Source organism: Lupinus angustifolius, chromosome LG02 (genome assembly GCF_001865875.1).
Source record: "Lupinus angustifolius cultivar Tanjil chromosome LG02, LupAngTanjil_v1.0, whole genome shotgun sequence".
In the NCBI taxonomy this organism is placed as follows: Eukaryota; Viridiplantae; Streptophyta; class Magnoliopsida; order Fabales; family Fabaceae; genus Lupinus; species Lupinus angustifolius.
The window spans coordinates 7,917,748-7,929,551 of NC_032010.1; the positions used below are offsets into that span (position 1 = coordinate 7,917,748).

The 11,804-nt window shown below is 34.3% G+C and overlaps 2 protein-coding genes across 3 annotated transcripts; one reads left to right on the forward strand and one right to left on the reverse strand.

Moving 5' to 3' along the window:
- Window positions 391-5,179, forward strand: LOC109335017 (U-box domain-containing protein 35-like). Of its 2 annotated transcripts, none has more exons than XM_019571060.1 (11): window positions 391-731; window positions 1,511-1,641; window positions 1,729-1,850; window positions 1,987-2,198; window positions 2,282-2,333; window positions 2,455-2,743; window positions 2,994-3,095; window positions 3,170-3,598; window positions 3,843-4,598; window positions 4,775-4,811; window positions 4,937-5,179. In XM_019571060.1, exons 1-11 carry the CDS (start codon window positions 539-541, stop codon window positions 4,951-4,953), a joined length of 2,340 nt encoding a protein of 779 aa, XP_019426605.1. In that variant the 5' UTR covers window positions 391-538; the 3' UTR covers window positions 4,954-5,179. The 2 variants fall into 2 exon arrangements, with proteins under 2 accessions (XP_019426605.1, XP_019426596.1); XM_019571051.1 differs by having other exon boundaries at window positions 2,458-2,743; window positions 3,843-4,610; window positions 4,736-4,811; window positions 4,937-4,974.
- LOC109326578 (keratin-associated protein 4-6-like) lies at window positions 8,919-11,540 on the reverse strand. Its single transcript, XM_019559279.1, has 2 exons — window positions 11,495-11,540; window positions 8,919-9,235 (listed from the first exon to the last, which is right to left on the reverse strand). The coding sequence occupies exons 1-2, from the start codon at window positions 11,538-11,540 to the stop codon at window positions 8,919-8,921; spliced, it is 363 nt and encodes a 120-aa protein (XP_019414824.1).

Consider the following 11,804-nt stretch of genomic DNA (forward strand, 5'->3'; position numbering starts at 1 on the left):
GACTAAATTGATTAATAGATCTATTTTTAATTACTAATATGTTGATTTAGTGGGATAGATTCCAAGAAAGATCAAATATATCATCATTTTAATCAAAAAATTACTAAGTGACTTTTGGAGAACTAAAGTAATGAATAACTAGCATGTATCAAAGTGATTATTTTCTCATTTAAATTATACTAACCCTTTGAAAGTCAAAATAAAAATAAATGATTGGTAGCGTGCCATGTTATTAGCACTCCAGATATTTTCTCGCTAATCCTTTCCAAATTCGTGGCCATTTATAAAAGGAAGAGCGGAAAATTTTGGTTGATTAACCATAAATTGTGGGTAGTTTTCTATTAATCGTTTTTTTTACATTAAGTTAAGAACATATGCTCTCATATTTTATTGATTAGTTAAAGGGAAAGAAAACATAGTACTGAATTTGTTATGTGTTAGAAATAAGAATGTTGCAGATAGTGATGTTTTTAGAAGTTAATAAGATTAAAGTTGATTGGTGTTGTGGTTTTTGGCAACAAAGTTAAAGGGTCGTGAAATGTGGTTTCCAAATACAAAGGCATCAGTTATTAGAAAAGGAGGAAATGGAAATGGATTGGTGGCAGTTGCTATAGATAAGGATAACAAAGGGAGCAGACATGCTCTCAAATGGGCTGCTGATAGTCTTCTTACAAGAGGTCAAACTCTTGTCCTAATCCATGTTTTGCACACCAAGTCCACACTTGTTTCTTGTAAGTATTTAGTAAACAACTTAATAAGTTATATGCTTTTTGTTGTTGAAATAAGTATATCCAGTCATTTAAATTGCAAACAACATCATGGGATGGGATGGGATGCGGTGGGAATATTGTGGTTGTGTTGACCGCTACAAAGCGTCACACCTTAATTGCAGTGTGATAATGAATCACAATCCGCATCAGACTGCATTTGGGTCATATCACGTCGCATCGGTCTCCATCATACCACTTCAAATTCAAAAATATTTTTAATCATCAAATAATTTGCTACGCAACAACACAATCCGTATTACAACAGCCGCAATGGCAGTAACTACAACCGTGACCTCAATTTAATATATTGATTATATGTAAATTAACATCGATATGAATGCACCATATTATTTGATTTGGATTGTTTAAACAATTAGGAGTAAATGACCATTTTAGTCTCATGTTTTTTTACCTTGTGAGTTTGGTCATTTAAGAATTTAAAAACTCAAAATGGTCAACTTATAGGGACTAATTTGACCATGAATTGAAAAAATCGCAATTTAATTTAAAATAAAATGCTGGTCAAATTAGTTTTTTAGCATATTTTACAACACCTAATAGTAACTAATTTGATCATACAAAATATTAGTTTGAGTCACATTTGAAATTTTTGTGGATCATTTTAAATTTTTCAACTGAATAAAGTGATAAGTTAAAAAATATGAGAGCTGAAATGAGTATTTAGTCAACAATTAATTGATCAAAATTGAACAGACTTGTATTATGTTTTTGAAATGCAGCAGGAGGCAGAGAGGCCATAATATGTAACAGCAATAGCCCTGCCCCTGATGCATCTCCACAGAGAGAGGAACTTGTCAGTATTACAAAGGATCTCTTCCATACCTTCCATTGTTATTGCACACGCAAAGATGTATGTATGTTTCCAATAACTTTATTATAGAAGGTGAACTTATTATATTTTGTTTTCACATGGCTTACAAGTGTGAAAATTTATTAGATTCAATGCCTTGATGTCTTACTTGAAGACACTGACGTTGTGAAAGGAATAACAGAATATGTCTCTTATGCTGCAATTGAGAACTTGGTGCTTGGTGCAGCCTCAAGGCATGGCTTTATTAGGTAAACAAGGTCTTCCCTCCATCATACTAAGCCTTACACATACGAAAATGACAACATTAAGGAACAAAATATGAGAAATTGTAGTTACCTTGTTTGTCTAGTGCTAATTGATTGAGCTCTTTAATTTGTTATGCAGATTCAAGTCATCAAGTAAACCAAGCAGCATAGCAAAGGGGTCACCAGATTTCTGTACAGTGTATGTGATTTCGAAGGGGAAGATATCTTCAGTCCGGAGTGCTTCTCGTGCAGCCCCACATGCCTCCCCACTTCTGAAAGATATACAGAATTTAAACAATGAGAATAATCCTAAGATCTCCTCCTCTAGACATATGACTATGGGCTCCAGAGGTTTGTTTCTTGGAAATATAAATATGTTACGAAAAGATCCTGTTGTTGCACGCAGTCGTGTTTTGATCAAATGTATGCTGCAGATCATCACAGGACATCTATCAAACCTCACAGTTGGCAGGATGAATCCATTAAGTAAGTACTTTTGATCATATATATATAGCAGCATATATGGAGAAGAACCATTGAGTCAGATAGTACTATAATATAGTATATTTATCTCAAAGGGGTTATATATTTATTATAAGTATTAAAGCAGGTCACAAATTGGAAAAAGAATAGGGTTGAGTGGAAGGTCATGCATGGACTACTCAGAATCTGACACAGATATATCATTTGTAAGCTCTGAGAGGCCTAGCACTAGCACTGGACGTTCATCATCTGTTTACACTGACTATATTGATTCAGGCCGCAATTCACGAACTTCAACCAGTTCAGATCGTAGCTTGGGTACTGGGTTCATGTTCACTGACCTTACTTCACAAGATCTTTCATTTTCAAAGGAAAGTAGCTTAACATCATCTTCATATTCATATCAAAACATGGTGAGCACTTACTTTCTTTCTATATGTTTAATAAATACAAAAATTATGGAATATCTTTATCTTGGATTTTTCTTAAGTTATCAAGAATCCAATAAAAATTGATGTTCACATTCTACTATTGCATGATCATTATTGATATTTGATGCCTCTTTACTCTTTAGCATGTATATGTCATATCTTCAAGAAACAAATTCAGTCAAATATTCTGCACACAAAAAATGCCTGACCATCCTTATGCTAAAACATTCAGGATGAAGCAGAAGTTGATATGAGGAGGTTGAGGCTTGAGTTAAAGCAAATGATGGAAATGTATGGTGCAGCATGCAAAGAAGCACTAACAGCCCAACAAAAGGTAAAGTCACAATATATCATTCTCATATATATATATATATATATATAGCTGGTATAATCTTTTGTTTGCTACAGTTAATGGAACTTAACAACCAGAGAACCGATGAAGAAAAAAAAGTAGATGAGGCACGGTTGGCCCAAGAAGCGGCACTTGCAACTGCGGAGAAAGAGAAAGCAAGAAGTAGAGCAGCCATGGAAACAATTGAAGTGGCCACAAAAGTTGTAGAAATGGAATCAAGTAGGAAGATGAATGTTAAAACAGAAGCTCTTAAAGAAGCGGAAGAAATGAGGAAACTATTGAATGATGTAGCCGAAGCTGGTGAAAGATATAAGAAATACACAATTGAGGAGATTGAAATAGCCACAGACTCCTTTTCGGAATCTCGAAAAATAGGGGAAGGAGGCTATGGCCCTGTCTATAAATGTTACCTTGATGACATTCCAGTGGCAGTCAAGGTTCTGCGTCCAGATTCTACTCAAGGGAAGTCACAATTTCAAAAGGAGGTGAGCAATGAGTGGAAATTAGTAATTCCAAACCATTTTTTCGTATTTGATTACATGTCATGTTTCCATCAGAAAACAATAAGTTGTTGTTTTCTACAAGTAAATATGCAATGTGGTGTTAGGTCTTAAAGTTCCTTTTTCCTTTCATTTTTCTTATTTCCAAGATAAAACATAACTATAAGACTACTACTTACATACATAAGAAATTCTATAAGAAACATCTTATCCCATCATGTGAATGCAGGTTGACATACTCAGCTGCATGAACCACCCTAACATGGTCTTTCTTCTAGGAGCCTGTCCAGAGCACAGCATACTAATTTATGAGTACATGGAAAATGGAAGCTTAGAAGATTGTCTTTTTCGAAATAAGGATGAAAATCTAATGTCTTGGCAGCTCAGGTTTCAAATTGCTGCAGAGATAGCCACGGGCTTACTCTTCCTCCATGAAACAAAGCCTGAACCATTAGTGCATCGCGATCTCAAACCAAGCAACATTCTACTAGACCACAATTACGTAAGTAAGATTAGTGATGTTGGATTGGCCAGGATTCTCCCTGTTGTAGCTGAAAATGTAACTCAATGTCACATGACTTCAGCGGCTGGAACTTTTTGTTATATCGATCCGGAATATCAGCAAACAGGAACAGTTGGTGTTAAGTCTGATGTATATTCTCTAGGGATCATACTTCTTCAATTATTGACAGGTAGGCCACCAATGGGTTTGGCTTATCAGGTTGGAGAGTCTATTGAGAATGACAAGTTTGTTGAAATGCTTGACAAATCTGTGCCTGAGTGGCCTCTTGAAGAAGCATTGTGTCTTGCAAAAGTGGCAGTCAAATGTGTAGAACTCAGACGAAAAGATCGACCAGACCTCGGCAAAGAAGTGTTGCCAGAGCTCCAAAAACTGAGAGAGTTTGCTGAAGATATCATGAGTCCGATTACCGACTTTTTTGGTGAAGATAGCAGTAGTGAACCTTCCCCTAGTCAGAGTCATGCTTCGATGCAACAGGTGGGTAAGATCATTATAAAATGCGGATCATCGTCCTAATATAATATCAAATGATCACCAAATTAGAAACATAGATTGTATAAAGATAATTCCTAAATAACAAAAATGTTGCGACAATATTGCAGGATGTGATGAGTGAACCAAGGTTTGAACATTCAGAAAGCTCAACAAGTTCTTCACCCTCATCAACACCAATACAAGGTATTAAATATTAACTAGACAACTCTATGCAACATGATTATGCAACATTGCAACATATGATACTCTCTTTTAAGGATTTATTTATTGTGACTGAAGGTTGTTTATTTTGATGTATATACATACAGGGGCCAACTCTGAATAACTTACGGAGAAATTTTAGAGGGAAAAGCAACACAAATTTCAAGATAATTATATCTCACGTTCGTGCCTACGCACACAAAAATGAGAATTTTGTACATAATAATGTAATAGTGATAGGAAATGTAATATAACATACACTTATATGTATATACACATATGCATGAACTGTAATTAAAAGGTATTTGCTTGTGTGTCCAACCAACTCTTTCTCTCTATTATGCATAGAGTTTTCTTATTGAATAATGTAATTTTGGATATTTTAGTTAATAAAATTTTCTACACAAGTACATTTCAAAAATACCGTAAATTTTTTAAAGGAAATCAGAAGCACACAATGGTTATAGATGTTAAGCACTTTTGTTGCACTTACTAAATGGTTGGAAAGTACCCATCATGAATATTGTACTCATTCAAGAATAATTCATTATTATGGAAATTTTAGAATTTTTTAAAGAATTCCAATTTTTAAAGAACCTAAGACTATAACATATATTTTTGGCACCTGCCTAAGACTATAATATTGAAATATAGAAATAATTTACAAAAGTTTAGAAAGATCACTAACGCTGGTTAACTATTAGCTACCTAATAAGATAAATGTGAACACCTAATTTTGTCCAACCTTATTTTATAAAATATAATAAACCTAAAAAAAATTCAAAACAATAAAATATTGAAAATAATAACCCTAAATACTCAATTTTATTCTACCTAACTTTATAGTTTCCTTACGAGAAGCACATTTAAATTGATTCTCAATTTTGATGAGTTATAGAAGTTTTCCTTAAAAAATAACCACTTAATGTGATGAGATTTTATTCTTGGTAATGGGCATTGCACATTATATTTAATTTTTGGATTGTAATGTCAACTTATCTTGTTCATATTATACATGTCTTGCTATATTTCAATCATTAGTTTATTATTTAACAACTTTGTCACTAGACATGATTGTATCTTTTTGTCACTTCTATACTATTCATGCAAAGTTCTTCCAACGTACTAATATTTGTTACAAACGTTTCATAATCAATACAAATACCAATTCGTAACAATTGAAAGAAAACGGCTCCAAAAGAAATATATCATAAACTCCTTGAAAATGTTACAATACATTTAAGATTTTGCCAACCAAAGATTTGATTATGGCAAGACAGGTGTGGTGGTGTGCATCAAACCCAGGCTTCGAGATTCTTCAAAACTTCTGGTCTTTCATCTAGGGTATGTGGATATGGCTCCCTCACACTTGGCTTAAATAACGGACAACTTGCAGCTGCAATTCGTTTCCTCTTCAAAGACAAAACTGGTTGTGGTGCTTCTTTCCAGTAAAAAAAAAACCCACTTCCTGCACAAACAAAAAAAGAAAGTACCATGGCATTGGTGAGTGATCTTAATCACATTAACCAAACAAAATTTGTCTAAGGCTTGAACCTGTGACCCAGAAATGAACAAATCAGAAATGGTGGAATTCATCAAATAAATAATCAAATCTATACCGAAAGTTGTCTAAGGCATTAACATCATCTCCATCTCTTAGGACCAAATTACTAGAATCTAAAAGTCAAACTATGAATTTAAAGAGGAGAACAATTACAAAGATACTGAAATAAAAAGAGGGCATATCCAAAACATACACCAAGTCAAGACAAATATATGCACCAACAGAAGACGACCCCAACCTAGTCTCTAATATGTTTACACTCACTACCGTAGGGATTAATGACCAGATCATTGGAGTAGTCATTGAAGCTATGGCAAAGACAATTCTAAATCTACCTAAGTCAACATTTCAACAATAAGTGGAAATAGACACATTTAGGATGTCATGACAGTTGCAAAGAAGATTTTGTTTGGTTATCAGTTGCAAAGATTATCAGTAGTGTTAAATGGAGCTAATTGTTAAGGAGAGGCAAAGAGACTATACCATTTGATTCCCTTGCCCATAACCATGGGAATGTTATGATTGCTTGCATAATTGAAACTGTTATGATCAGAGCATTCATATGTTTAATTCAAAAAGAGGAATCATCCGAGAGTTACAAAAAAGGGGTATCTTTTCATTTCAGTCATATGCAAGATTTCAAAAGAGACATATAAAGGAGATACACATCAGAAATCATTGGATGTTGGGATATTTTAATTTCAGTTACACATTATCATTATCAGCATCATTGGTAGTATTCATTGTCAGCCTTAATGCATTAAATCAGAAAATCAAAAGGGTCATGGCACTTTACATATTTTTGGCAAGTCATAAGGTTTTCACAAACCAACAAATGACCCATAACCAGCTATAAAAGGGGTCGGCACAGAAAACCAGAGGATACAACAGAGAACAGATAACACAACAGAGAGACAAAAAGAGATATCATACATACACACGTAGAAAAAGAGATTATTCGAAAAAACCATAGTGCTGAAAAGAAAGGGTATACAACTAAAAAATAACAGAACAGTAAAGAGAAGATGCACGATAAGAACAAAGGTATTCCAAATGGCATACCCATTTATCTGCAGGTTCATCCTCTTCTTTACTCAACCATATTAGTTTAATTTCATTTTTATTTGTGTTCCTATCATTATGTGTTCATAATTATGACATAAACCCAGATCTTTAATAGAAAAGTAACCAACATATAAATTCAAACACAAAGAAAGAAGAACATACTTGAAATGGTTATGATAGTTCTAATAAGAGAAACCTTGACTTTATTTCCACCAACCTATTACTAATGGGTAAAGCATAACAAATCCAAAACCAAAGAGTATAGAACCTTGAGTTTTATTACATGTTATTCTTATTCCTTACATACCTAATCAAAGTAAACACAACACACAAGGAATATTGTCGCCACCGAATTTCGGTTGGAAGATTGATTTTACGACTTAGGAGGAGGCGAACTCGATTTCTATCTCTTCCAAATGACTTGAAGTCGTCACTACGTTTTTTTTGCAGTTAAAACATAGAAAAATATATTTTATGCCCAACTAGGATAAATAAAATTTATTTATTTAAAAATCAATTACTAAAACAAAATATTACTTTTGTATCTGAGAAGAGTTTGTCTTGCTAATATGTATCCCTATGTGCAATATGAAAATCAAGATACATAGTTCTAGTTTGAAAAATGATTAATTAGTTAGGTTGATTTTTTATTTGAAAATATGGATTTGGTCGAGTTGGTTTTTATTAATTTGAAAATATCTACGGTATACGATTGTTGGAACTAATAACTTAGAGACGATATTTGTTATAGACATTCTTCCAATTTTTAGAGAAAATAAAGACGACTCAAATCATGACTTTACTATAAAAATTGCATAAAATTCATTTAGGTAATAAAATAGTTTTTAATTATTTTTTATATATGAAACTAATAGCTTAGATACGGTGTTGATCGTAGACCTTCTCCATTTTCAAAGAAGTTAGATTCAACCTGAACCATGATCTCGGTATAAAAAATCCATTTTTATTAAGTGACAAGATAATTTTAAATTACTTTGAATATGAAATTAATAGCTTAGAGACGATATTAGTCATAGACCTTCTTTTGTTGATAAATTAGAAATGACTCAAATCGTAACCTTAGTATAAAAAATCCATTTTTATTTAGATCATGAAATAATTTTTAATTATTCTTTAGTTATCATTCTCATTGTTGAATGATAGTTTTTTTATTAGGTTTTATTTCTCATTAAAATAAAGTTAATGTAACTTAGATTGAAAATTATATTTATTATTTAATAGTTGAGATAGAAACATACTAATTAACATTAATTTTATTAGAATTGCCAAGATGATATTATCTAGATCTATATCTATACTATTAATAAAGCCAAAACAAGTGGTAACCACCATGCATGACATAATTTTAATATTCCATTTTTATCCTTTATAACCTCTCTCCTTAATAACTAATAAAAACTTTCACACAATACTAATATTTAACAATCATATAATGATTTTTATCTTCTTAAATTAACATTTTTCTTGAAGTTTATATATTGCAATAAGAGTGCGGGTCGACACGCGCAAAGTGCGGGTCGACACGCGCAAAGTGCGGGTCGACACGCGCAAAGTGCGGGTCGACACGCGCAAAGTGCGGGTCGACACGCGCAAAGTGCGGGTCGACACGCGCAAAGTGCGGGTCGACACGCGCAAAGTGCGGGTCGACACGCGCAAAGTGCGGGTCGACACGCGCAAAGTGCGGGTCGACACGCGCAAAGTGCGGGTCGACACGCGCAAAGTGCGGGTCGACACGCGCAAAGTGCCGGTCGACACGCTAGTACATAATAAAAGCAAAAAGGAAATAGAGTTTCTTTGCCGTTTCTTTTTTATTGCTTCTTTCCTATGCATCTCTGATTGCTTTGTTTTCTCCATTATATGTATGAGATGCTACACTCTCTTTTCTGGTTTTTGTGTGTTATACGTATGTGTGATAGATAGCTAATGTGTTGTGTATATAGATTGCTCTCTGACTGTTGTGTGTTCTTTTGATATGTAGTAGATGTGTATCCTATATGTATGATATTTGATTGTTTGTTGTAGGTTTATGGCTTTTTTGTGTGTATCTCTACTATTTTTATGTTTCCGACTTTTCTCTTTCGACTGTTGATGTATGTATGCTTGTATATCTCCTTAGGTAGCAGTTGTGTGCTTCCTTTTATAGCTGACTATAAGTTATTTGATGATAGACCCTTAGGCTGCCAATGTATGATGATCTTTGCCTTCTGATTATCCCATTTTAAAACCACCCAAGGAAAATTGCCAAGTATAATGATTGTAATTATATCAATTGTAACTGAAAAAGACAGTAATTGGCATCTGCTTGGAGTCTATTATTATTCTCACAACCCAAATGTTATCAACTCCATATATATTTCAATAAACCTTATGTGTTCATGAGTAATGTACCACAAGTGTTTAATGTAGTAGTACATTATAACAATTTCATTTTTTGATAGAAGTAATAAATTGAAAACTGCATGGAGATGCTCTATGTATAAATTATGGTGTATGGTTTTATGTATACCAAACTTGCTTTAAACTTATGATTTTTAACCCTTGATTTATTATCAGAATTCCTAACGTCTTTTTATTTGACTTCCAAAAAAATAAAAATTGTTAATTAATTTGTCTAATTAAAATGAAACCAACAATTTAATATTTGAAAATTAACTTATCATTGATTAGGATCTTAGGATAACATCGGTTTCGAGACTAAAAAAATGTTTTATTTAGTTTGTTTTTTTGTTGTTTTGAAACTTCAATATTTTTGTAAAAAAACTAGACAAAATTGATTGTTCATAAATGCAATAGAAGAAATTTAATAATCAGTAATAAGAATGTCATAGGGGGGAGGATTTGTCTCATCCACATCACCTTTGTCACAACCATATGGTATAGGATGAACCACAAACATTAAGTTGTTTTCTTATGTCAGGATCACTAGATTTATACGGTTAGGGGCGACCAACACACTCTGTGTAATTGCTATAAACATATCCTCAGAAGAATCACATATAAAACCAAAATCCTCCTCCTACCAAAAGATCTAAACATGTGGTAATGGTAGAACTGGACGTCTGAGCAGAGGAAGGGGAATTCCACCCACAACTAGAAGGGGAAAACCTTACTACAATTGGGATCTCTGGCAAACAATCTAGTCTACATTGTCAACATACTCCATGAATTCCCAAAGGAAAGGCTTGGCACTTGCCTTTGTTCCAACAAATACCTCTTTGCATGGGCAGCCTCACACATGCCCAAGATTGACTCGTCTATCATTTATAATTGCCTAACAAAAAACACGAGTGCCAAATCGGTTGTGCAGAAAAGAGGAAAAGTGGTGTCGAGTTGAAGGAGGTGGTCATTGAAAAAACAAAAGAACTCCTTGAGGTCGGCTTCGTTAGCGAAATCACTTACACCACATGGATGGAAAGTATGATACTAGTCAAGAAGCCCTCAGGAAAATGACGAATGTGTGTCGATTATATTAACCTAACAAAGTCTGCCGTAATGACCCCTACCTAATTCCCAACATAGATCACTTCGTGCACAACTCTTCTGGCTATCAATACTTATCTTTTATGGATGCATATTCAGGGTACAACTAGATTTACATGTATCCACCAGATCAAGAAAAAACGTCATTTATCACATATCCGACAACATATTGTTACAACGTTATGTCATTCAGTCTAAAAAATACAGGAGATATATACCAAAGATTGATGAATAGGGTCTTCGATGTAACACCGTGAAAATTCGATATATTTTATTAATTATTTATTTTTAACAAAAATTAATTTTAGAAATTAATCGGTAATGAATTAGGCTAAACTCCAGGATGGGACATGGAGTAGTGATGGACATAGATACACCTACACAGGCCCTTATGCCTTAGAGCTAGAGATGGTTTGTGACGACTCTACGATGAGCTTCCATTCACATCATGCGAACTTGGAGGCTTCTTTCACCTTACTTGCTCGGAGATTAGCACCTAGTGCCTCATCCCTTTAGTCTGTGATTCCTCACGGACCCACTGCTGCAGGACCATCTACCTGGAGACAGAGTTGGGTCGACATGCTCAATTCCCCACCAGAGTGGAGGGCTTCTCGATGGATGATGCCCGCTTTTCCGGCAGATGCGGGAGCGAGAAGTAGGTCGCATGGTTCGTCCAACAACCCGGAAGAGGAGCTGGAAGCCGAAGAGGAAGACTGTGTGGAGTTGATCTGTACAGAGGACTCCATTGAGATGGTGGACCTCTCTTCTGATTCTGAGACGGAGGAGGATCCCAACGAGTGTCCTAGTACACCTGCTAACCCCAGAGCTAGTCACTAGTGGTCATT

Bases quoted from the DNA above. Each gene is read 5' to 3' on its own strand.
- LOC109335017 (XM_019571051.1), top strand. From the start codon at position 539: ATGTGGTTTCCAAATACAAAGGCATCAGTTATTAGAAAAGGAGGAAAT. The intron at 732-1,510 runs GTAAGTATTTAG...TTTGAAATGCAG, and splicing joins CAAGTCCACACTTGTTTCTT to CAGGAGGCAGAGAGGCCATA. The intron at 2,334-2,457 runs GTAAGTACTTTT...GTATTAAAGCAG, and splicing joins TGGCAGGATGAATCCATTAA to GTCACAAATTGGAAAAAGAA.
- LOC109326578 (XM_019559279.1), bottom strand. From the start codon at position 11,540: ATGTCGACCCAACTCTGTCTCCAGGTAGATGGTCCTGCAGCAGTGG. The intron at 9,236-11,494 runs GTCCGTGAGGAA...ATTATGTACTAG, and splicing joins AGATGGTCCTGCAGCAGTGG to CGTGTCGACCGGCACTTTGC.